General features: G+C 43.6%; 1 protein-coding gene across 11 annotated transcripts in view; it reads left to right on the forward strand.

Moving 5' to 3' along the window:
- LOC115207684 (rap1 GTPase-activating protein 1) overlaps nucleotides 1–24,724 on the forward strand; it is a 144,195-nt gene that overhangs the window by 82,150 nt on the left and 37,321 nt on the right. For 8 of the 11 annotated variants that reach the window (XM_029775050.1, XM_029775054.1, XM_029775046.1 and 5 more), the window contains one exon: nucleotides 13,932–14,025. Coding sequence is in view for 5 of the 11 variants with exons in the window: in XM_029775046.1 (XP_029630906.1) it covers nucleotides 13,932–14,025 (94 nt within the window). In the remaining 6 variants the exon portion in view is untranslated. Of the gene's footprint in view, nucleotides 1–10,091; nucleotides 10,350–10,807; nucleotides 10,866–13,931; nucleotides 14,026–24,724 lie in introns of those variants that run through there. The other 3 variants (XM_029775051.1, XM_029775053.1, XM_029775052.1) reach the window with 2 other exon arrangements.

Here is a 24,724-nt window from a genome sequence, read left to right on the forward strand (position 1 = left end):
TCTTATTCATTCCTTTACACTTGTGTGTATAAGGTAGTTGTTGTGAAATTGTTAGATTACTTGTTTGATATTACTGCACGGTCGGAACTAGAAGCACAAGCATTTCGCTACACTTGCATTAACATCTGCTAACCATGTGTATGTGACCAATAAAATTTGTATTTATTTGATTCGATTTGACCATGACAGTTTACAATCTAGTGTTATTCCCAGCAGTTTAGTCATCTCAACTTGCTAAATTTCCACATTATTCATTACAAGATTTCATTGAGGTTTAGGGTTTAGTGAGTGTTTTATTCCAAATACAACGCTTTAAGTTTTAGAAATATTTAGGGCTAACTTATTCCTTGCCACCCACTCTGAAACTAACTGCAGCTCTTTGTTGAGTGTTGCAGTCATTTTAGTCACTGTAGTAGCCGGCATGTATAGTGTTGAGTCATCCGCATACATAAAAACTCTGGCTTTACTCAAAGTCAGTGGCATGTCGTTAGTAAAAATTAAAAAAATCAAGGGGCCTAAACAGCTACCCTGGGGAATTCCTGATTCTAACTGAGTTATATTTGATAGGCTTCCATTAAAGAACACCCTCTGTATTCTGTTAGACAAGTAACTCTTTATCCACATTATAGCAAGGGGTGTAAAGCCATAACACATACGTTTTTCCAGCAGCAGACTATGATCAATAATGACAAAAGCTGCACTGAAGTCTAACAAGACAGCCCCCACAATCATTTTATCATCAATTTCTCTCAGCCAATCATCAGTCATTTGTGTAAGTGCTGCGCTTGTTGAGTGTCCTTCCCTATAAGCATGCTGAAATTCTGTTGTCAATTTGTTTACTGTAAAATAGCAGTGTATCTGGTCAAACACATTTTTTCCCAGAAGTTTAGATTGGCTTTACTATTCTTGGGTAGCAGAATGACTTTAGCTTCCCTCCAGGCCTGAGGGCACGCACTCTCTAGTAGGCTTAAATTGAAGATGTGGCAAATAGGAGTGGCAATATTGTCTGCTATTATCCTCAGTAATTTTCCATCTAGATTGTCAGACCCTGGTGGCTTGTCATTGTTGATAGACAACAATAATTTTTCACCTCTTCCACACTGACTTTACGGAATTCAAATGTACAATTCTTGTCTTTCATAATTTGGTCCGATATACTTGGATGTGTAGTGAAAGCATTTGTTACTGGCATGCCATCCCTAAGTTTGCTTATCTTGCCAATGAAAAAGTCACTAAAGCAGTTAGCAATATCAGTGGGCTTTGTGATGAATGAGCCCTCTGATTCAATAAATGAAGGAGCCGAGTTGGCTTTTTCCCCAAAAATGTAATTTAAGGTGCCCCAAAGCTTTTTACTATCATTCTTATATAATTTATTTTTGTTTCAGAGTGTGTTTTATTTAGTTTAGTCACATGATTTCTTAATTTGCAGTAGGTTTGCCAATCAGTTGGGCTGCCAGACGTAATTGCCATACCTTTTGCCTCATCCCTCTCAACCATACAATTTTTTATTCCTCATCAATCATCAATCAAAGTGGATTTAACAGTTTTTACAGTCATTTTCTTAATGGCTGCGTGCTTATTAGTAACTGGAATAAGTAGTTTCATAAATGCGTCAAGTGCAGCGTCTGGTTGCTCTGCATTACACACCACAGACCAGCAAATATTCTTTACATCATCAACATATGAATCACTACAAAACTTATTGTATGACCTCTTATACACTATATTAGGCCCAGCCTTTGGAACTTTGGTTTTCCTAGATATTGCTATTATATTGTGATCACTACATCCTATGGATTTGGATACTGCTTTAAAACAAATATCTGCAGCGTGAGTAAAAATGTGATCAATACATGTTGATGGTTTAATTCCTGGGCTGTTTGTAACTACCCTGGTAGGTTGACTGACAACCTGATCCAGGTTGCAGGCACTGGTTACAGTTTGAAGTTTTTTCTTGAGTGGGCAGCTTGATGATAGCCAGTCAATATTTAAATCACCCAGAAAATATACTTCTCTGTTGATATCACATACATTAGCAAGCATTTCACACATATTATCCAGATACTGACTGTTAGCACTTGGTGGTCTATAGCAGCTTCACACAAGAATGGGCTTTAGGTGAGGCAGATGAACCTGTAGCCATATTACTTCAACAGTATATAACATTAGATCGTCTCTAAGCTTTACTGGAATGTGGTTCTGAATATAGTCCGCAACACCGCCTCCGTTGGCATTTCTGTCTTTTCGGTAGATGTTATAACCATGTATTGCTACCACTGTATGATCTAAGTGAGTTTCAGAGATATGAATATGAATGTCAGAATATGAATGTCATCTGTTACAAGCAAGTTATTGACTTCTTGGACATTGTTTCTTAGGCTACATATATTCATATTTTTAGCACTTGTCTGGGTTGCTTGATTGTTTGTAATGCTTAAATGGGAAGCTTATCAGTGGTAGACTTACTCATGTTAATTACATTGGAGCTGATAGGGCAGGGTGAGCTGCATAATGTGGTCTTCCTACTATTGCACACCGCCTCAGTGCTAACAGTGTAACTCTGGTTTATAGGCTCATGATTACTGCTTACAATAGCTGTAGGATAAACAGATGTATTCCGTGCAATTAGGGGTACATAAATTAAATGAATTACATTGTGTTTGCCAATACCCCTAAGATCATGTACATTTGATGCAGCATTGTCCTTGATGATCTTTTTGGCCTTCCTGTGACATCGGGTGCTGTAGGTGTCCTGGAGGCCAGGTAGTTTGCCCCAGGTGATGTGTTGGGCAGACCGCACCACCCTCTTTGCAGGCAGTGGAGTTGCCATACCAGGCGGTCATACAGCCCGACAGGATGCTCTCAATTGTGCATCTGTAAATGTTTGTGAGGGTTTTAGGCGCCAAGCCAAATTTCTTCAGCCTCCTGAGGATGGACCATTTCAGCTTGTCAGTGATGTGTACGCCATGGAACTTGAAGCATTCCACCTTCTCCACTGCGGTCCCGTCAATGTGGATAGGGGGGTGCTCCCTCTGCAGTTTCCTGAAGTCCACGATCATCTCCTTTTTGTTGATGCTGAGTGAGAGGTTATTTTCTTGGCACAACACTCCCAGAGCCCTCACCTCCTCCTTGTAGGCTGTCTCGTCATTGTTGGTAATCAAGCCTACTACTGTTGTGTTGTCTGCAAACTTGATGGAGTTGGAGGCGTGTGTGGCCACGCAGTGATGGGTGAACAGCGAGTACAGGAGGGGGCTGAGCATGCACCCTTGTGGGGCCCCAGTGTTAAGGATTAGTGAAGTGGAGGTGTTGTTTCCTACCTTCACCACCTGGGCGTGGCCCGTCAGAAAGTCCAGGACCCAGTTGCACAGGGCGGGGTTCAGACCCAGGGTCTCGAGCTTAATGAGGAGTTTAGAGGGTACTATGGTGTTAAATGCAGAGCTGTAATTGCTGTACAGCATTCTTAAATGGGTATATTCTCTTGTCCAGATGGGTTATGGCAGTGTGCAGTGTGATTGTGATTGCGTTGTCTGTGGACCTATTGGGGCGGTAAGAAAATTGGAGTAGGTCTAGGGTGTGAGGTAGGGTGGAGGTGATATGATCCTTGACTAGTCTCTCAAAGCACTTCGTGATGATTGAAGTGAGTGCTACAGGGCGATAGTCGTTTAGCTCAGTTACCTTAGCTTTCTTGGGAACAGGAGCAATGGTGGCCCTCTTGAAGCATGTGGGAACAGCAGACTGGGATAGGGATTGATTGAATATGTCTGTAAACACACCAGCCATCTGGTCTGCGCATGCTCTGAGGGCGCAGCTATGGATGCCGTCTGGGCCGGCAGCCTTGCGGGGGTTAACACGTTTAAATGCTTTACTCACGTTGGCTGCGGTGAAGGAGAGCCCGCAGGTTTTGGTAGTGGGCCGTGTCAGTGGCACTGTCTTGTCCTCAAAGCGAGCAAAGAAGTTGTTAGTTTGTCTGGGAGCAAGACGTCGGTGTCCGCAATGGGGCTGGTTTTCTTTTTGTAATCCGTGATTGACTGTAGACCCTGCCACATACACCTCGTGTCTGAGCCATTGAATTGCGACTCTACTTTGTCTCTATGCTGACGCTTAGCTTGTTTGATTGCCTTGCGGAGGGAATAGCTACACTGATTGTATTCGGTCATGTTTCCGGTCGCCTTGCCATGATTAAAAGTAGTGGTTCGCGCTTTCCGTTTTTTACGACTGCTGCCATCAATCCACGGTTTCTGGTTGGGGAAGGTTTTAATAGTCACCGTGGGTAAAATATCACCGATGCACTTGCTAATAAACTCGTTAACCGAATCAGCATATACATCAATGTTGTTGTCTGAGGCTATCCAGAACATCTCCCAGTCCACATGATCGAAGCTGTGATTATAATCGAAGAGAATTCTCTTTGTAGATAATGCGGTCGGCATTTGATTGTAAGGAATTCTAGGTCAGGTGAACAAAATTACTTGAGTTATCAAGTTATGATCACACCACGACTCGTTAATCATAAGGCATCTCTTACCAGAGAGATGTTTGTTTCTGTCGGCACGATGCATGAAGAAACCGGGTGGCTGTACCGACTCTGATAACGTATCCCGAGTGAGCCATGTTTCCGTGAAACAGGGAATGTTACAATCTCTGATGTCTCTCTGGAAGGCAACCCTTGCTTGAATTTCATCTACCTTATTGTCAAGAGACTGGACATTGGCGAGTAGTATACTCGGGAGCGGTGGGCGATGACCCGAAGACCGCTCCGTCTGACCAGAAGACCGCTCCATCTGCCCCTCCTGCGGCGCCGTTGTTTTGGTTCGCCTACTGGGATCCGATCCATTGTCCTGGGTGGTGGTACAAACAGAGGATCCGCTTCGGGAAAGTCGTAATCCTAGTCTTAATGTTGGTAAGTTGACGTTGCTATTATATCCAATAGTTCTTCCCGGCTGTATGTAATAAGACTTAAGATTTCCTGGGGTAACAGTGTAAGAAATAATACATCAAAAAACAAAATACTGCATAGTTTCCTAAGAACGTGAAGCGAGGCGACCATCTCTGTTGACGCCATGTTGTTGCAAAACATATTGATGCAGTAGTAGCTAAGATGGGGAGAAGTCTGTCTATATTAAAGTGATGCTTTGCCTTCTTAACCCACTATAAACAAGGTAGGTCCTACAGGTCCTAGTTTTGTCGCACCTTGACTACTGTTCAGTCATGTGGTCAGGTGCCATAAAAAAGGACTTAGGAAAATTGCAGTTGGCTCAGAACAGGGCAGCACGGCTGGCCCTTGGATGTACACAGAGAGCTAATATGAATAATATGCATGTCAATCTCTCCTGGCTGAAAGTGGAGAAGAGATTGACTTCATCACTACTTTTATTTATGAGAGGTATTGACATGTTAAATGTATCACGCTGTCTGTCTAAACTACTGGCACACAGCTCGGACACCCATGCATACCCCACAAGACATGCCACAAGAGGTCTCTTCACAGTCCCCAAGTCCAGAACAGACTATGGGAGGCACATAGTACTACATAGAGCCATGCCTACATGGAACTCTATTCCACATCAAGTAACTGAGGCAAGCAGTAAAATTACATTTAAAAAAACAGATAAAAAAAACTCTCATGGAACAGTGGGGACTGTGAAGCAACACAAACATTGGCACAGACACATGCATTCACACACACACACACACACACACACACACACACACACACACACACACACACACACACACACACACACACACACACACACACACACACACACGATAACATACGCACTATATATACACATGGATTTAGTACTGTAGATATGTGGTAGATATGTGGTAGATAAACCCTGATGAAGACAGCTTGGCTGTCGAAACGTTTGATATTCCATTTTGCATCTGAGCTCCTAGAGTGTGCGGCTCTCCCTTATTTTCAAGTTTTCTACTCCGCTAGCCAGCATCTCGCCTTAATAGGTGTGCGTTTCTTTTTCCTCTAGAGTGGTGGAGTCGGGGCCTGAGGGCACACAGTGTGTTGTGAATGTATTGTAATGTTTTTAAAATTGTATAAACTGCCTACATTTTGCTGGAACCCAGGAAGAGTAGCTGCTGCTTTGGCAGCAGCTAATGGGGATCCATAATAAATACAAATACAAACCACCCGAGCCACTGCCTGTTCACCCTGCTATCATCCAGAAGGCGAGGTCAGTACAGGTGCATCAAAGCTGGGACCGAGAGAATGAAAAACAGCTTCTATCTCAAGGCCATCAGACTGTTGAATAGCCATCACTAGCACATTAGAGGCTGCTGCCTATATACATAGACTTGAAATCACTGGCCACTTTAATAAATGAAACACTAGTCACTTTAATAATGTGTACATGTTTTGCTTTACTCATCTCATATGTATATACTGTATTCTATTCTACTGTATCTTAGTCTATGCCGCTCTGACATTGCTCGTCCATATATTTATATATTCTTAATTCCATTCCTTTACTTAGATCTGTGTGTATTGTTGTGAAATTGTTAGATATTACTGCACTAGAAACACAAGCATTTCGCTACACCCGCAATAACATCTGCTAAACGTGTATGTGACCAATTTTGTTTTATTTGATTGATTTGTTTGAAGTAGTTTGAACAAAAAAATCACAGTGCTTTGGGGATTGTGTGTCTAGATGCATCAGCATAACAATACCTGAGTGGTTCAGATACACCTCTAACATTTGTTTTGAACACAATTTCTATATTTAACTCTGCTGCTTTCAACTGGTGGTATAGTCATGGCTAGCCTTGAGTATGGCTAGCTTTGCTTTTTGCTGCTTTTGGAGTTGAATGCACTTCAGTCAGCCACTGATGTCCACCTGGAGCACCTGCTGAGATCACTGGCCATCCTCTTAATGACTGTAATCACCTAATTAGTCACCTTGTCAGCAAAGCAAAAGCCACAGCTGAGCTGGGCTCCCATCGGACCATGACCAGATCAGAGCAGTACAGTACACTGAAGCACAGGGACAAAGGATGACCTGGGTCGGGCCGGAGCTCATTACGGAGCAGAGGAGCTTACCTCCATCCCCAGTGGTCAGGGTGACTGGCGCTGACACTGGGAATGAACTAGGAGGCTGCTGCCTGCCTGTATTCCATCATCACGTTGGGCTTCAGGGGACTGGGGACAGGGGCCATGGCCTTGCCTGTCTGTCTGCCGGGCTGTCGTGCTGTCTCACACCACACTGTTTCCAGCACAGGGCTAACAAAATCAATGGAGTTAGAGTTCCAAACACAATGGAATTATGAGAAGCAGAGGTGAGAAGCAGGGTTGACAGGGTTCTCATGTGCTGTGCGTCTAGCCATGTGTAGTCCTCCTAGTCCCAGCAGACTCAGAGGGAACAATGAATCCCACAGCCCTAGGACAGGCCAGACAGGAGTTACTTACTGATAAAGAACGTGATAAAGTTACTCCTTCAGTCACACTCAGTGAGGAGGCCATTGCCCCTCTCCTTACCTCTCTTTGTCACACACACTCAATATAGTATCTGTGCCTCCTCCCACATAGGGAGTGTTAGTCTCTCAGCATGGAGTGAAGTATCTGCAGTATGACAGTGTGTAAATGTGAAATTTAGCCTAGCTGGCTCCACAGATGACTGCAGGGGCAGTGGGAGAGGGAGTGAATGGGGAGGGAGTGAATGGGGGGGAGAGAGAGAGAGAGCGAGAGAGAGAGAGAGAGAGGGGGAGTGAGTGAGTGAATGAATGGGGAGGAAGTGAATGGGGGGAGAGATAGTGAGAGAGATTAAACTCCAGGCAAACGGGGTATTATACATCCCTTTAATTAGTATTAACACAGGCCAAAGAGCATTCTTTTTATAAATATTACTCAAATACATTGATCTTTGTCTGGGCTGACAATGAGAATGATTTAGGAAATTGACTCCCCATGACCTGGTTTGACTCCCTCATTCTCACACTGTTTGGGAACAATGATACACTGCTCATCCTATTGTCAGCTTTGCCAATTGGAGAGGCCCAGATTGAGATGTATGTCTAGCCTCACATGCCACACACCTCATCAGACCCTTCCAGGCTGCCTGGGTCTCGGTCTGGTTGTCGTCTCCTGAGGGGAAAGGTTATCGGAGGTAAAATGATCTTCCCTGTGTGAGTTCCAAAGTAGTTCACCTGGGAGATAGACAGGGGGAAACTACTGGCTGTGAAAAACTAAGACAAAATGGTTTTGTGTGTCTATTGAGACTGGTGTGGAACCACACCCAGACAATGGGCTTTAGGGAGCTCTGGGCAGGCCTGTAAGAGTAAACTCTGAGCTGGGTGTGGACCAAGTCTTCCTCCCATCAATGGCCTTTGGTTTCCTCACCAATGGGCATCCACCCTGGTCCTTTGTCTAGCTGAGCCTGGGCGGTCCAGGCAGGTCCAGGTGGAACCCTCCTCCAGTGTAGAGCTGCAGCAGGCAGCAGCCAGAGAACATGCCTCAGAGCAAGAGGACAGGAGCAGGTAGCATGGGCCTTGGAACCAGGAGAGTGAGCTTCACTGACACAATCCTCCATAAGGTGCAGCATATCTGGTAAGTACTCATAGGGGAGGTGGAAAGAGACTGAAGTCTGGCTCAGTGGGGAATGAGATAGACTTCTCGTCCTGGTAGACATCATTTGAAGATTATGCTATTTACAGATGCATTTGACTGTGTTTTATTTGAATTGTCCTCTATGAAAGACAGAATCTCAGCAGAATCATTGGTTAATAGCTGACTTTGTCCTTTGTCTATTCTGCTATTTTAATCTCCATATGTGAATCCATAATCTATGTTTGACATTAGATATTTTTTTTGCGCTTTCAGCTGTCTGCTACAGAGTCAAATGGAGCATGGGCTGGATGTGATAATTATTGTCAGAGGGATGAGGTAGATAATGGGGACTGAGTGATTTGATATCTTGTATGGTAGATAATGTCCTTCTTAGCACTTCGCATCATGAATCTCGCTCATGTCCATACACCCACTGCACTCTGCTCACTCATGTCCATACACCCACTGCACTCTGCTCACTCATGTCCATACACCCACTGCACTCTGCTCACTCATGTCCATAAACCCACTGCACTCTGCTCGCTCATGTCCATACACCCACTGCACTCTGCTCACTCATGTCCATAAACCCACTGCACTCTGCTCGCTCATGTCCATACACCCACTGCACTCTGCTCACTCATGTCCATACACCCACTGCACTCTGCTCGCTCATGTCCATACACCCACTGCACTCTGCTCACTCATGTCCATACACCCACTGCACTCTGCTCACTCATGTCCAAACACCCACTGCACTCTGCTCACTCATGTCCATACACCCACTGCACTCTGCTCACTCATGTCCATACACCCACTGCACTCTGCTCACTCATGTCCATACACCCACTGTACTCTGCTCACTCATGTCCATACACCCACTGCACTCTGCTCACTCATGTCCATACACCCACTGCACTCTGCTCACTCATGTCCATACACCCACTGCACTCTGCTCACTCATGTCCATACACCCACTGCACTCTGCTCACTCATGTCCATACACCCACTGCACTCTGCTCACTCATGTCCATAAACCCACTGCACTCTGCTCACTCATGTCCATACACCCACTGCACTCTGCTCACTCATGTCCATACACCCACTGCACTCTGCTCACTCATGTCCATACACCCACTGCACTCTGCTCACTCATGTCCATACACCCACTGCACTCTGCTCACTCATGTCCATACACCCACTGCACTCTGCTCACTCGTGTCCATACACCCACTGCACTCTGCTCACTCGTGTGTGTGTGTGTGTGTGTGTGTGTGTGTGTGTGTGTGTGTGTGTGTGTGTGTGTGTGTGTGTGTGTGTGTGTGTGTGTGTGTGTGTGTGTGTGTGTGTGTGTGTGTTCATGTGAGAGAAGGAGAGAGAGGGGGAGGGAGGGGGAGAAAGAGTAATGAGGAAGGGAGGGGAGAGAGGGGAGCTTTCCACAGCATCATCTGACAGGAGAGGCTGAGATCTAACAGCAGGTGTTAGAGCGCTAACACTGAATCAGACAGAGAAGTAGAGGGAGAGAAGGAAAGAGAGAAAGAGCGGAAGACATTTGGAGGTGAGCGATAGCAAAAGACCACTCTGAAGCAATTAAGTAAAAGGAGAGGAAAGGTAGAAGCTAAGAGCCTGTGAGAGACGGAGACAGCGAGAGGGAGAGAACATAGTTGTATCCAGCACTTTCCTGGCTAGGTTCTGCTGCATAGAGCAGTGATGATCGTCCACTGATCTCTTCATCCCATGCTGGACCTGCCTCTGCACTCCACTCGCTCTGCTCACACTGGTGCCTAGAGTAAGTAACTCTGCTTTCATTGTGCATTAGCTGCTGCGGTTGATTAGATAGCCTGCTGTCTGTCTGTGTTCTGTCTGGCTGGACTGGCTGGTTAAGCTCCGGTAACTATCAGTGTGTGTGGGTAGAGGACAGGTGGGTTTGGGCAGTGGAAGAGAAAGACGGGACCATTATGCTAGATTTTAGCTATAAGAAGACAGGTGATTACTGAGTATGTTGGTGTAGTAGAGGGGTGTTTGTATATTTGATGTTGATCCAGGAATCTGATAGTGCTTGGATTCATGGTTTTATGTCTCTTGGCTATGTTTGCAATCCCAGGACGTATTTAGGCATATTGAAATTATGGCATGGGGTGTCATTTTATTTCCATTGAAATTTCCTACCATCATTACAGGCAACGCGAGTGCCTATGACCATCCAGTAGGTTCACGACAAGCTAGGGTGTTGTGGGTGGGGTTGAGGATGGGCTCAAACCGTGAGCTATGGCTCAGAGGATCGCAAGTTCAATCCCAGTACTAGGTACGTGTTTTTTCATCTTTTGTTTTTCTGTTTTAACCCTATTCCAAACCTTAACCCTTACCTTAACCAGTCGGAATGAATGCTTAAACTTAATCGTCAAGGTTAACCCTGTCCCAAACATTAAGCTTAACCACTCAGAATTTATACCTAAACTTAACTGTCAAGGTTAGTTTTGGTTTCACTGACAGCTGACATATGACAGTTAACATACTGCAAAATATGCCATAATTAAAACGCCAACACACTCCATAATCTGCAGACTGCACCATAGACAGCCCCACAAGACATAATTAACGGCCCCACTTGCCCTAATTAAAAGGGCCAGCCATGCCATATCTCTCTTGCTGCAGTTATGGCCAGATATGGTGTTTTCTTTGGAGATTTTGTTGTGCTGTCCTGATGAGATAACACTTAGTGACGCATTAAATACTCAATGTCTTCATGAAGCTTTATTAGGGACTATGTCCCAGACCCCTGCATTGATGCTATACCTCATTAAGTACATGTTGGTATGTTACTGTATAATATAAGCCCTCCTCAACAGACTTGGTTTGCTGCTGAAGTTAATCACTAGATCAAATTGGATTTCTACTGCATCTTGAACCATAGTATCGATCTGTTGATTGCACCAATAATTAGTGAATGTTTGCCCTCCACATTGCAACCTTTTCAATGTTCTGCAGGAGATGTGTTTATACATTTTGACTGGTATGGATTATACCAAACAGGGAACACATTACTTAGGATATTGAGCTATTGTCTTGGTGCAATCATGCTCTCTCACGCTTTCTCTGCAGCTCAGGGACTAGAGAAATGCATTTGTCATTCCATTTTGTTGCAATACATGCAAACCAGTCCAGCTCATTTGTATTTCCAGGTATACTCCACACCCACCAGAGGAGTAGAGAGAGCTAATTTGCATCATCTTATCAGAGCCCATGACCCAGCAGTACTGTGTGGAGGAAGGCTTTTCAGGTTTAAAATGTTCTCCTTGACTGGAAGTGTCCACGGTCAGTGTGGGACACACACACACACACACACACACACACACACACACACACACACACACACACACACACACACACACACACACACACACACACACACACACACACACACACACACACACACACACACACAGCATTCATGGTAGTGGCATCTTAATCAGATTTGTGGTTTAAGGTTGGTGACCTCTTCACCGGGGGCTATTTTTGGACAGCTGTATTATGTAATGGCTGCATGACTCTCATTCTCTGATTCAGTTCTCCAGATTAGACCTGGACCAGGACATGCTCTCTCTCTGCCAATCACTCCTCCACTGCAGTCTGTTAACTGAGCCACTTATGGATGACTAGCTGCACCAATCACTTGTTTCTCACAATGTTCTGTCATTTAGGCCAGTGTTACTATTAAATAAAAATGTATTAGATTACTGTACGTAGTACTAACTCGAGGTGCGCGAAACCATTGATCTGGACTCAGTGTATTTTTTAAACATTCATAGTGTGGCAGGTGTCCCTGTAATTGGTATTGGGATGTGAAACACAGTAGCAATACTATCCCAAATAGTATTGCTACTGTCACCAGTCACACTGTGAGACCATCATCTCTTCTCTCTGCTCACCCTTAGTGTTGAGATGATGACACACTCACTGGATGTGTGCTTTGTTTGGTGGCTTTTAAGCTACCATTGATGGGCGCGCACACACACACACACACACACACACACACATTCTGCTCCCGTAATCCGATCCATTAAGCAGGCTGAGTGTGTTCCTGGGGTGAGGTGACCAGTTGTCAGGCTGAACCCTCTGATCCCTCCCTGTGTATTAGTGCCTGCTTTACCCAGCCGCCATCTAAACCAGCCTACTACCAGATGCCAACGTGTCGTACTGTTGTAGGATGGAATAAGCACTGCAAGGCCCTGCTTTGTAGTGGGGCAATATTATGATGTGCCATGCTTTGGTTAAGAAATGAGCTCTCCGACATGATTCTGCAATGTTTTCATATAGAAGATATGAAATAATGCTGTTAAAGGAGTGTCTGCTCCAGGTCAACAGTGTGTTGTCAGTGATGTTCAGTGGTGTGCACTGACGGTTTCTGCAGGGTTAATGAGCAGGGAACCCTTCAGCTGAGTACAGCTGAAATTTAAGGATAACAACACCACTTGGTAAATAGGCTTATTGAACCTCCAAACCACCCCCTGTGCCATGTGATTGAAAAGTGTGCATGCATGTGTATGTGTGTGTGCGTGCCTGTGTGTGCGTATGTGAGAGAGAGAGAGAGATTTACATATTCTCAGCAGCTCACCTTCCCTGCCAGCCAGGTTGTTGTGCCAAGCCTTACTCATTAATAGAATGCCTCCTGCTTCAAGCCTCAGCGTGGTGCCCTCTGTTCAAGGTTCTGTGTGTAGAAGGGTCTTCCATTTATTTAATATGGGCCGTTAAAAGCCTGACTGCCAGTCGATCCAGCAGTTGACTGCTTTGTGAGACGTTGTGTGAAGTAACATGTTTTGACTCAATCACACAGCTTTGGCCAGGCTGCTAATAAGATCTTGTCACCAGAGAAAACATGATCAGACAGAGGGAGGGATGGAAGAGGAGATCTTAACCTCCCTTTTCACTCTGTTGTTCAAACCAAAGAACTACCCAGTAATTTCAAATTCTATTTTAATGGTTCAGACATTCCAGTTGCCTGACAGCCCTAGTAATAGCCTGTCCCCACCACTTCACAGGCTCAGGGGACAACACTGTAGCCCAGTCGAGCAAGACAGAAAGACAATTATGGGTTAATCCCAAGTATTTACTGGGGGGAGACTGGAAAGACAGTCAGCTCAGTCACATCATCTACAGTGTGCACCTCTCTTTAATGTGGTGAGGTTAAATCTCGCACCTCCGTGATTGCCAGAATTTACGCTACCGTTTCTCTGATCTCTACCGGAGATGTTCAACTCAAAACCAACCAAACATGATTTTTCCAATGTAATCGACCCTACCCCTAACAGTAACCCATAATGTCATAATATATCCATGTCAATAACTCAAACTTTTCCTTTGTGATTCACAGCAAACAGGATGGAAGGATTCCTCGTATCTCTGACACACTAGAGCCCTTGCTGTCACACTCCCATCCTCCGTATCGTGCTCACTCATTATCAAAGGTAGGAGCGGGGTCCAAGCCCCAACTGCACCCTGTCAGCTCTAGTATTGAGCCTTGACCTCTCACCTCTTTTCACAAGTCTCTCTCTTACCTCTTTCTTTCCTCTTTTCTATTCAGCTCCACTCCTCCCTGTGTTGTTCTATTGCCCTACTCTGTGTGCAGGTGAAAGGTGTCACCAATCAGACAGGGGTGGCAGGTAGCCTAGCGGTTAGAGCGTTTGTTACCGAAGGGTTGCTAGTTTGAATCCCCCATCCAACAAGGTGAAAATAAAATCTGTCGATGTGCCCTTGAGCAAGGCACCTAACCCATTATTGCGTCAGGGTCACCATTGATAATGGCAGACCCTAGCTGTGACACCACTCTCCAAGGGTGTCTCAGGGAGAGTTGAGATATGCAACACAAAAAAAACATTTCCAAATAGGACAAATATAAGCACCCACGAAATGAATATTATTATTTATTTGTTATTATCTAGCTGTAATCTAGTCGATAGTCTGCTCTGACTAACTCACACGGAGGTGATGGCCTGTATGCCACAAGTTGCTGGGGTTAGGTCGGCTATTTATTCAAATCAAAGTCATTATCAAGGGCCTATGATCTACTACTTTTAGATAAAATAATATATAGGTTGTTCCAACATCCAAGGACAAATCTTTTGTTTTATAGTCCGGAAGATGCTAGTAGGTGCACTTACAAAACACCTTAAATAATGATATGATACTGGGGGCTGAGGAATATAGAGAATGCTCTCAATTTCACATATAAATAAAGATTTTAGCAAATTGTTTTGATTATTGGGTCCCAGCTCATCACAGGTACGTAAGGTTTCCTAAAGAATATCTGTGTCTCAAAAACCCACATCTACCCCTTACATTATGGAATTGGAGTGTTAGAGTGAGGTAAAGAGATTCAGTGGTCTAGACTCTGGTGGTCCATCCTCAACCTCTGTAAGCCTGCTGTCACTCAGATGACTGAATCACTCTCTGTGGTTTTGGCTCATGGGAATTCATTTATGCTGATCTACGAACCCAGGTGATGTGATTCGTTTGGACATGAGGAATATTCAATGATTAAATCTGCAGTAATGCACACATTTATAGGTGAATGTCCTTGTCAAGAAGCTGTCAATGATAGTTATGCATAATGCATTATCTTGTAATATATGAACAAATTCAGCAGACTATAAATCACAGAGTTCTTCATCAATGTAGCTGTATCAGGTAAATGCCTTTGGTCCAGACTGTATTGCTGTAGTATCTAGGCATATTTTCACTGCTGTGTGCTGTGGCTCAGTGCCTTAGTACCTCAGCCTGCAGATTTTTCTCTGGTGTTGGTGGTGGTCCTGGAGACACTGCTACCCACTGCATCAGTCAATCCCTCTGATGGAAGGATGTGTGGAGAGCAGAGCAGACCAGAGCAGCTGCTGTAGTGTAAACGTTGTGCTTTACCGCTGCTGGCCAGAGGAAGGTCATGCAGGAGCCTGCCCCTGATGGCCACAATGAATGATGGATTTTCTCAGAGGTCATGATTGGAGAGGAGTGGACGGTAGGTTGGCGTGGCCAAAACATTGGCAGGTCTCACCACAGGTAGAGGATGGGAAATTCAGGTATCTGGTATTGGAGTGTGGTGGGGCGAGATGAAAGCTGTGATGGGGGCTATGGGTTATAGTGGTGATGGAATAGACCAGGGAATCAGGTCCATCTTCCTCAGCCCAGTTTGTCAGGTCCCTTCCATTATACTATGGGTTTGAAATAGTCTGAAATAGTCTGGAATAGCTGAAAGTGTCAAGTCCTTTTATGCAACAGCCTTATAGTGATCGTAGTCATTGATTTGTGGTCAATAGGGTCAGTGTAAGTGCTGTCATAATGTTGCGTTGTTGGGTGAGGTTTATGACCCCCCATAAATACCTTTCCCCCTTTTCTCTCCACTCTACAAAATGGACTCTTGGAAAGCCCTGTGTTACCACAGAGAAAGTATGGTACCATCAAAAGGTTGGGGAATAAACAATATTTCCCTTTCTCAACCAGTTGAAAGTGTCCGTTGGTACTTAAAAAATATGATGTCAGATCAGTTGTTGTCTGGGACATTATATCTGATGATAGGATGACATAAATTGTATCTTGGAAAGTCTACACATTCTAGTTATCAGATTCACATGGAATTGTTGTGCAATTTAAATGTTTAAATGTGAAACTATTTGTGAAAAGATTAAATGTAATTTTAGCCTCCTAAATAAGAGAATTGTTTCATAGTAAAACGTAAGCCCACTCAGTGGCCATGCCCAAGTGAACAGACATTGGTTGAGAACTGTGAAACATGCCCTTCTCCCCCCAGTACAAAAACCCGTTGACGGAAGTCAAACTTTGTTAGCGATGACCTGAGGACTGGTGTCCATACGTTTAAAAGGGCTAATTTCAACTACAACCAAACGAAATGAACATTTAGTTCCAGAAATGTTAAGACTGCTGTCCTAACGTTTTAAAGGGTGAATTTAACCATGGAGGTGACGATCACCACACTGGAATGGTGAATTTCGACTAGACCAGCCAGAATACAGCGCGAGCTGATTATGGCAACTTGGTATGAACTTTGAATGTTTATTCACGAAAGAAGAAGTGATACCTTCTAGACGTCAAGTTATCAGCTGCAGCTGTAAACGTATGTGGCCAGAAGAACAACAGGGTACTTTAACTTATCCACTCTACAACACAACAACCAGAAAGATTATTCAAAGGACAATGGTGATCTCTGCTGGGTAAACCAGTCTTCCATCTTTGACCCATCTATCAAAGCACAGCTCAGAGTTTTTTTTTATTTTACTAGGCAAGTCAGTTAAGAACAAATTCTTATTTTCAATGAAAGCCTAGGAACAGTGGGTTAACTGCCTTGTTCAGGGGCAGAATGACAGATTTGTACCTTGTCAGCTCAGGGATTCAAACTTGCAACCTTTCGGTTACTAGGCCAACGCTCTAACCACTAGGCTACGCTGCTGCTATCTTGCATTTTCCTCTTCCGAATGGGCGGTTATTAGAATGCATAAAACTCTGTATTTACTGTAGCATAGCTTCTCAAGGTCCGATAGAGATTCAATCCCTTTGTCCCTCAGTCTTCCCGCTCTTTCATTCAAACCCAATCCCCTTCCTCTGTGTAACCAGCCGTCATATCGGGTTAGCCCACTAGGGGCTTTTCATGACATGATTAGTAATCGATGTGTGATCTATCCTGTGTGTGTGTATATATATATATATATATTCACTAAAGAAGGAGGATGATATATATATATATATATATATATATAGTTCTGTGTGATTATTTAGGTATTTGTAAATAAATAATGAAGACAATTTGTGTATTGCTGATTCAACTTATTAGCTAGGGTTCGTGCAGATAACCAAGTACTTACGACAATCAGAATGAGACCGATCGAGGTGACGATTAATAATTGACTGCTATTGATATAAAAGATCTTCAGATCTTTAAGAGAGTGGATTCGGGAGATAACCGCTCTATATAAATTAATGCTTTCGTGGTGCCCCATGTTATTAATGGTATAATTGTTGCATGGTTTAATTCAATCATGTAATCAATTCATCGATTTCATAAAATAGCATGTCATATCATTTATAGAGCACGACAGTGCTCTATATCTCATTGATATCAGATAAGCCTCAGCAACTGTCTCTCCCTCCAGCCTGGTACTATACATATTTCTAAGCACCTCCAAGACATATGATATCTACTAATTTTCTAGTTACTTTAGACAGAAACAAAAGTAGTGAGGTTGGTCGCGGAGGATGTTTAGGCGTATACTGCGACCGTCTAGCAATCCAAAGGTTGTGTGTTCGAGTCACGTCGGGGACAACTGTAGCATTTTTATTTAACCCTTCCCATAACCCTTATTCTAACCTTAACCCAATTAATCTAGGCCCTGGGCCGTGAGGTGCATTGTCACTGAGCTCCACCAAGCTTTTTTATTTAGGGTCTGGGGAGCGTCATGGCACTCACACAAACCAGATCTGGTAATTAAGTCCGAAAAAATACATATAAAAATGCATAGCGTTTAGGCCCCCAGGCCAGGGAGGCAGCAAAAGTGATTCAGTGGGAGAGAGGCTCATTATTGCATCTATTCTAGAGCACTAACCTGGAGTGTTTAAATGAAAGGACTCGTAAAAGGAAATTAAGGTAACGTATACTTGGAGTCTCAATATGATGATGGGGCTTGAGAAAGAGAGCTGTGATCTGTTCACTATGCTGTCTGGTTATTACTTCTCTCATCATTTTGCCCAAATCCCCTCTCTCTGTGAATACATGGTTTCCATTTTAAGCTACACTGTGCAGTAGACAGACAGCGAGCTGAGATTTGAGCAGTTTTTACTTCATTTTAACATTAGCTATGCAGGGTATTTCGCTTCCCAACACATCCAGTGGAGAATCGTAACTTCCGCTTAATTTCACGTTATGCATGGATGTCAATGGGAAGCATGGCATTGACCACATAGCTAGCATGACTCAGTCTGGTAATACAGATTTGTTGTCTCTCAGTGTGTTTCAATATCAAATGTTTGCTGTTTGTCACCCTGTAGCCTTTGTTGTTTCACAACACCTCAAACGTTTGTACACATCTTTGCAATATCAACAGGATTGACCTTCTTTACGATATTGATGCTGAACGAAGGTTTGGTTATGTGTGTTCTCCTACAAAATCCAACTTAGTCTGCTGCCATTTTTGTAAATGTACACTTCACTCAAAGCTCTTCACACAACAGAAGGTCCTTTACAGTAAAGCCTCAATTGTATTTAACAAAGGACATCAATCTGTATTATACGTTTAAAGTGGCATAAATACAGTGCCGTAAAGTATTCAGACCTCATTTGGCAGCGATTACAGCATCGAGTCTTCTTGGGTATGACGCTACAAGATTGGCACACCTGTATTTGGGGAGTTTCTCCCATTCTTCTCTGCAGATCCTCTCAAGCTGTCAGGCTGGATGGGAAGCTCTGTTGCACAGCTATTTTCATGTCTCTCCAGAGATGTTCGATCGGGTTCAAGTCCGGAATCTGGCTAGGCCACTCAAGGACATTCAGAGACTTGTCCCAAAGCCACTCCTGCATTGTCTTGGCTGTGTGCTTAGGGTTGTTGTCCTGTCGGAAGGTGAACTTTCGCCCCAGTCTGAGGTCCTGAGAGGTCTGGAGCAGGTTTTCATCAAGGATCTCTCTGTACTTTGCTCTGTTCATCTTTGCCTCGATCCTGACTAATCTCCCAGTCCCCCCACTGAAAAACATCCCCACAGCATGATGCTGCCACCATCATGCTTCACCTTAGGGATGGTGCCAGGTTTCCTCCAGACGTGACGCTTGGCATTCAGGCCAAAGCGTTCAATTTTGTTATCATCAGACCAGAGAATCTTTTTCTCATGGTTTGAGAGTCTTTAGGTGCCTTTGGCAAACTCCAAGTGGGCTGTCATGTGCCTTTTACTGAGGAGTCGCTTCCGTCTAGCCACTCTACCATAAAGGCCTGATTGGTGGAGTGCTGCAGAGATGGTTGTCCTTTTGTAACGTTTGCCCATCTCCACAGAGAACTCTGTCGGAGTGACCATTGGGTTTTTGCTCTGTTTGGCCGGGCAGCCAGCTCTAGGAAGAGCCTTGGTGGTTCCAAACATCTTCCACTTAAGAATGATGGAGGCCACTGTGTTCTTGGGGATCTTCAATGCTGCAGAGATGTTGGGGTACCCTTCCCCAGATCTGTCCCTTGACCCAATTGTCACATCCTGACCATAGTAAGATGTTATTTTCTATGGTAGAGTAGGTCAGGGCGTGACAGGGGGTGTTTTGTGTTTTTCTATGTTTTGTATATCTATGTTTAGGTTCTAGTTTTTCTATTTCTATGTTGGGGTTGTTTGGGATGATCTCCAATTAGAGGCAGCTGGTCCTCGTTGTCTCTAATTGGAGATCATACTTAAGTAGGGTTTTTTTTTCCACCTGTGTTTGTGGGTAGTTGTCTTCTGTTCAGTTTATGTACCTGACAGAACTGTGCGATTTCGTTTTCTCTTTGTTATTTTTCCTTTAGTGTTTTGAGTTCAAATAAATATTCATCATGAACAATCAACACGCTGCGCTTTGGTCCCCTCTCTACGACAGCCGTTACAACAATCCTGTTGCGGAGGTCTACAGACAATTCCTTCAACTTCATGGCTTGGTTTTTGTTCTGACATTTTCACATTTTTTATTTCACCTTTATTTAACCAGGTAGGCTAGTTGAAAACAAGTTCTCATTTACAACTGCGACCTGGCCAAGATAAAACAAAGCAGTTCGACACGTACGACAACACTGAGTTACACATGGAATAAACAAACATACAGTCAATAATATAGTAGAAAAAAAGTCTATATACATTGTGTGCAAATGAGTTGAGATAAGGCAGTAAATAGGCCAGGGTGGCGAATTAATTACAATATAGCAATTAAACACTGGAGTGATAGACGTGCAGAAGATGAATGTGCAAGTAGAGATACTGGGGTGTAAAGGAGCAAGATAAATAAATAAATACAGTATGGGGATGAGGTAGTTGGATGGGCTATTTACAGATGGGCTATGTACAGGTGCAGTGATATGTGAGCTGCTCTGACAGCTGGTGCTTAAAGTTAGTGAGGGAGATAAGAGTCTCCAGCTTCATTGATTTTTGCAGTTCGTTCCAGTCATTGGCAGCAGAGAACTGGAAGGAAAGGTGGCCAAAGGAGGAATTGGCTTTGGGGGTGACCAGTGAAATATACCTGCTGGAGCGCATGCTACGGGTGGGTGCTGCTATGGTGACCAGTGAGCTGAGATAAGGCGGGGCTTTACCTAGCAAAGACTTGTAGATGACCTGGAGCCAGTGGGTTTGGCAATACAGGCATACAGGCATACAGGTCGCAGTGGTGGGTAGTTTATGGGGCTTTGGTGACAAAACGGATGGCACTGTGATAGACTGCATCCAATTTGTTGAGTAGAGTGTTGGAGGCTATTTTGTAAATGACATCGCCGAAGTCGAGGATTGGTAGGATGGTCAGTTTTACGAGGGTATGTTTGGCAGCATGAGTAAAGGATGCTTTGTTGCGAAATAGGAAGCCAATTCTAGATTTAATTTTGGATTAGAGATGCACCTCTTACATCTAGATGTTCCGCTAGCGGAACACCTGCTCCAATAGCCAATGATGGGCGTGGCGCGAATTACAAATTCCTCAAAAATACAAAAACATCAATTTTTCAAACATATGACTATTTTACACCATTTTAAAGACAAGACTCTCCTTTATCTAACCACACTGTCCGATTTCAAAAAGGCTTTACAAGGAAAGCAAAACATTAGATTATGTCAGCAGAGTACCCAGCCAGAAATAATCAGACACCCATTTTTCAAGCTAGCACATAATGTCACATAAATCCAAACCACAGCTAAATGCAGCACTAACCTTTGATGATCTTCATCAGATGACACCCCTAGGACATTATGTTATACAATACATGCATGTTTTGTTCAATCAAGTTCATATTTATATCAAAAACCAGCTTTTTACATTAGCATGTGACGTTCAGAACTAGCATACCCCCCGCAAACTTCCGGTGAATTTACTAAATTACTCACGATAAACGTTCACAAAAAACGTAACAATTATTTAAAGAATTATAGATACAGAACTCCTCTATGCACTCGCTATGTCCGATTTTAAAATAGCTTTTCGGTGAAAGCACATTTTGCAATATTCTCAGTAGATAGCCCAGCCATCACGGCTAGCTATTTAGACACCCAGCAAGTTTAGCACTCACCAAAGTCAGATCTACTATAAGAAAAATGTTATTACCTTTGCTGTTCTTCGTCAGAATGCACTCCCAGGACTTCTACTTCAATAACAAATGTTGGTTTGGTCCCAAATAATCCATAGTTATATCCAAACAGCGGCGTTTTGTTCGTGCGTTCAAGACACTATCCGAAAGGGTAAATAAGGGTTACGCGCCCGACGTGTTTCGTGACAAAAAAATTCAAAATATTCCATTACCGTACTTCGAAGCATGTCAACCGCTGTTTAAAATCAATTTTTATGCCATTTTTCTCGTAAAAAAGCGATAATATTCCGACCGGGAATCTGTGTTTAGGTTAAAAGACGAAAAAAAATAAAAGCATGGGGTCGACTTGTGCACGTGCCTCAGCCCATTGTCCTCTGATAGAGCACTTGCCAAAAGCGCTAATAATATTCCGACCGGGAAAGCGTGTTTTCGTTCAAAGATGAAAAAATAAAAACATGGAGCCGTAGGAAGTGTCACGTTACAGCAGAGATCCTCAGTTTTCAATAAAGAGAGTGTAGAAGCCCAAGAAATGGTCAGAGAGGGCACTTCCTGTAAGGAATCTTCTCAGGTTTTTGCCTGCCATATGAGTTCTGTTATACTCATAGACACCATTCAAACAGTTTTAGAAACTTTGGGGTGTTTTCTATCCAAAGACAATAATTATATGCATATTCTAGTTTCTGGGCAGTAGTAATAACCAGATTAAATCGGGTACGTTTTTTATCCGGCTGTGCAAATACTGCCCCCTACCCTAGAGAGGTTAATAGGGTTCCGTGTAGTAAAGGGGTCTAGTCCAATTGGCAAAATAGGTATAGTGGCCCAAGAAATTGGCCGATGGATCTCTTCAGCTAACAGTCCAATATGCTGTAGACAGCTAGCGGGCCGCGGCTAGCAGGCTAGCAGATGGGCATTCAGGGGATGTCGCGACAGAGGGGAATCTTGAAAAAAAAAAAAACCCTCGGGCAGATTACGTCGGTAGTCCAGTCGTGATGGATTAATAGGGTTCCATGTAGTAAAGGGGTCCAGGCCAATTGGCAAAATAGGTATAGTGGCCCAAGAAATTGGCCAATGGACCAATTCAGCCCGCCCCACATTGGGTGAGGCGGGTTGCAGGAGAGTATTTTGAAATTGAGGTTTACAAAAATATAAAAAGATATGCGAAGAAAAAAGATATAAAAAGATATATACATGGGACACAACAAGACAAGGACAAAGACATGCGACTGCTACACCATCTTGGGTATACATGCACTGTCAACTGTGGGAACTTTATATAGACAGGTGTATGCCTTTCCAAATCATGTCCAATCAATTGAATTTACCACAGGTGGACTCCAATCAAGTTGTAGAAACATCCCAAGGATGATCAATGGAAACAGGATGCACCTGAGCTCAATGTTGAGTCTCATTGCAAAGGTCTGAATACTTCTGTACATTTCTAAAAACTGTTTTTGCTTTGTCATTATGGGGTATTGTGTGTAGATTGCTGAGGATTTTATTTTATCCATTTTTAAATAAGGCTGTAACTGTGGAAAAAGTAAATGGGTCTGAATAATTTCCGAAGGCACTGTGTAGCCTCCTCATCATAGAACCTCAGATCTCTCCCTGCTCGAGTGTTTTGCCCATTGATTTCTCTCTGCTGAAATCAATTTTGTTGTAAGAAATGATAGTGTTTCTCATTGTATAAATGCAGACCATTATAAAATGAGTCCAATTTGTTTTCATTGAGAGGTTCCTGAAATGTGTTTCCCTGTGGTATGAAGTAGGGCAGTATTGGTTGGACATGTGATAGTGGGAGAGTACCTCCGAGAGGAGGAGTTCCACAGTGTACACTTTACATAATAATACAACTACTCTTCCCCTTTCCTCCCTCTTTCGCTCTTTCTCTTCCTCTTATTCAAACATGTAATCCAACATACTACAGAATGACTACCCTTCTTTCTGTTCTGAAAGTTGAAAAGATGAGATGATGAGACCCTGATCTCAGACCCTGGACCTGGCTGTGTCAGCAGACCATCTCTGGGCTCCTGCAGCCTGCTGACTCCTCTCAGACCCGGCCCATGAAAACTTTCACAGGGTCAATAAAGGCCCCTGAAGAAATGCGCTGTGTCAATAAATGAACAAGGAGGGTCTTACTTTAACATCAAGGTCTTTACAGAGCAGTTTATACACGTTATTCGGACTAAAAGGTGGACTTACTTTACTTCTGCAGTGTAAAAGCTTTGAGCACAGACTAGAGAGAGAGAGAGAGAGAGAGAGAGAGAGAGAGAGAGAGAGAGAGAGAGAGAGAGAGAACAATATGCTTACCATATGAAAGAGTAAAAAAGAGAAGTCCACAAAGCGAGAGAGGAGGTGGAGAAACGCTCTTCCTCGAAAACAGAGTGTGTGAGAAGAGGAAGGGAGGGAAGAGGATCTTTACAGTCAGGCACATGCTCACACAGATATAGTACATACAGACCTATACAAACCCATGCATTCTAATGAGCATGCAACGTGTTAAGAGACCTGAGACGCAGCAGTTCCTGTCTTGTTTTTAGGGGCAGTAGAATACAGAGTGTAAAGTGACAGTAGTAGTTAGACCTCTGACACTCGTCTGGTCTATATACACACAGAAACAAATATACCCATACTCTGTTTTTGGTGTCAGAGTTTTGGAGTTATGAGTGACTTCAGGATGACTAAGAGTGGCCATGTGTTCCTCAGTCCTTCGGTTATTACATGGGGCCAGAGGAGACGACACAGTGATGTAAGTATTCATTCTTACTGTTGCATATGAGTAAGAGATAATGTAGTGCAGATAACTGTGATCTTAGGTATCTGACAGCGTAGTGTTGTAAATCCACATCTGTTCACCATTACTCTGTTGCAGCCAGAACAG

This window comes from Salmo trutta, chromosome 14 (assembly GCF_901001165.1).
Source record: "Salmo trutta chromosome 14, fSalTru1.1, whole genome shotgun sequence".
Classification (NCBI taxonomy): Eukaryota; Metazoa; Chordata; class Actinopteri; order Salmoniformes; family Salmonidae; genus Salmo; species Salmo trutta.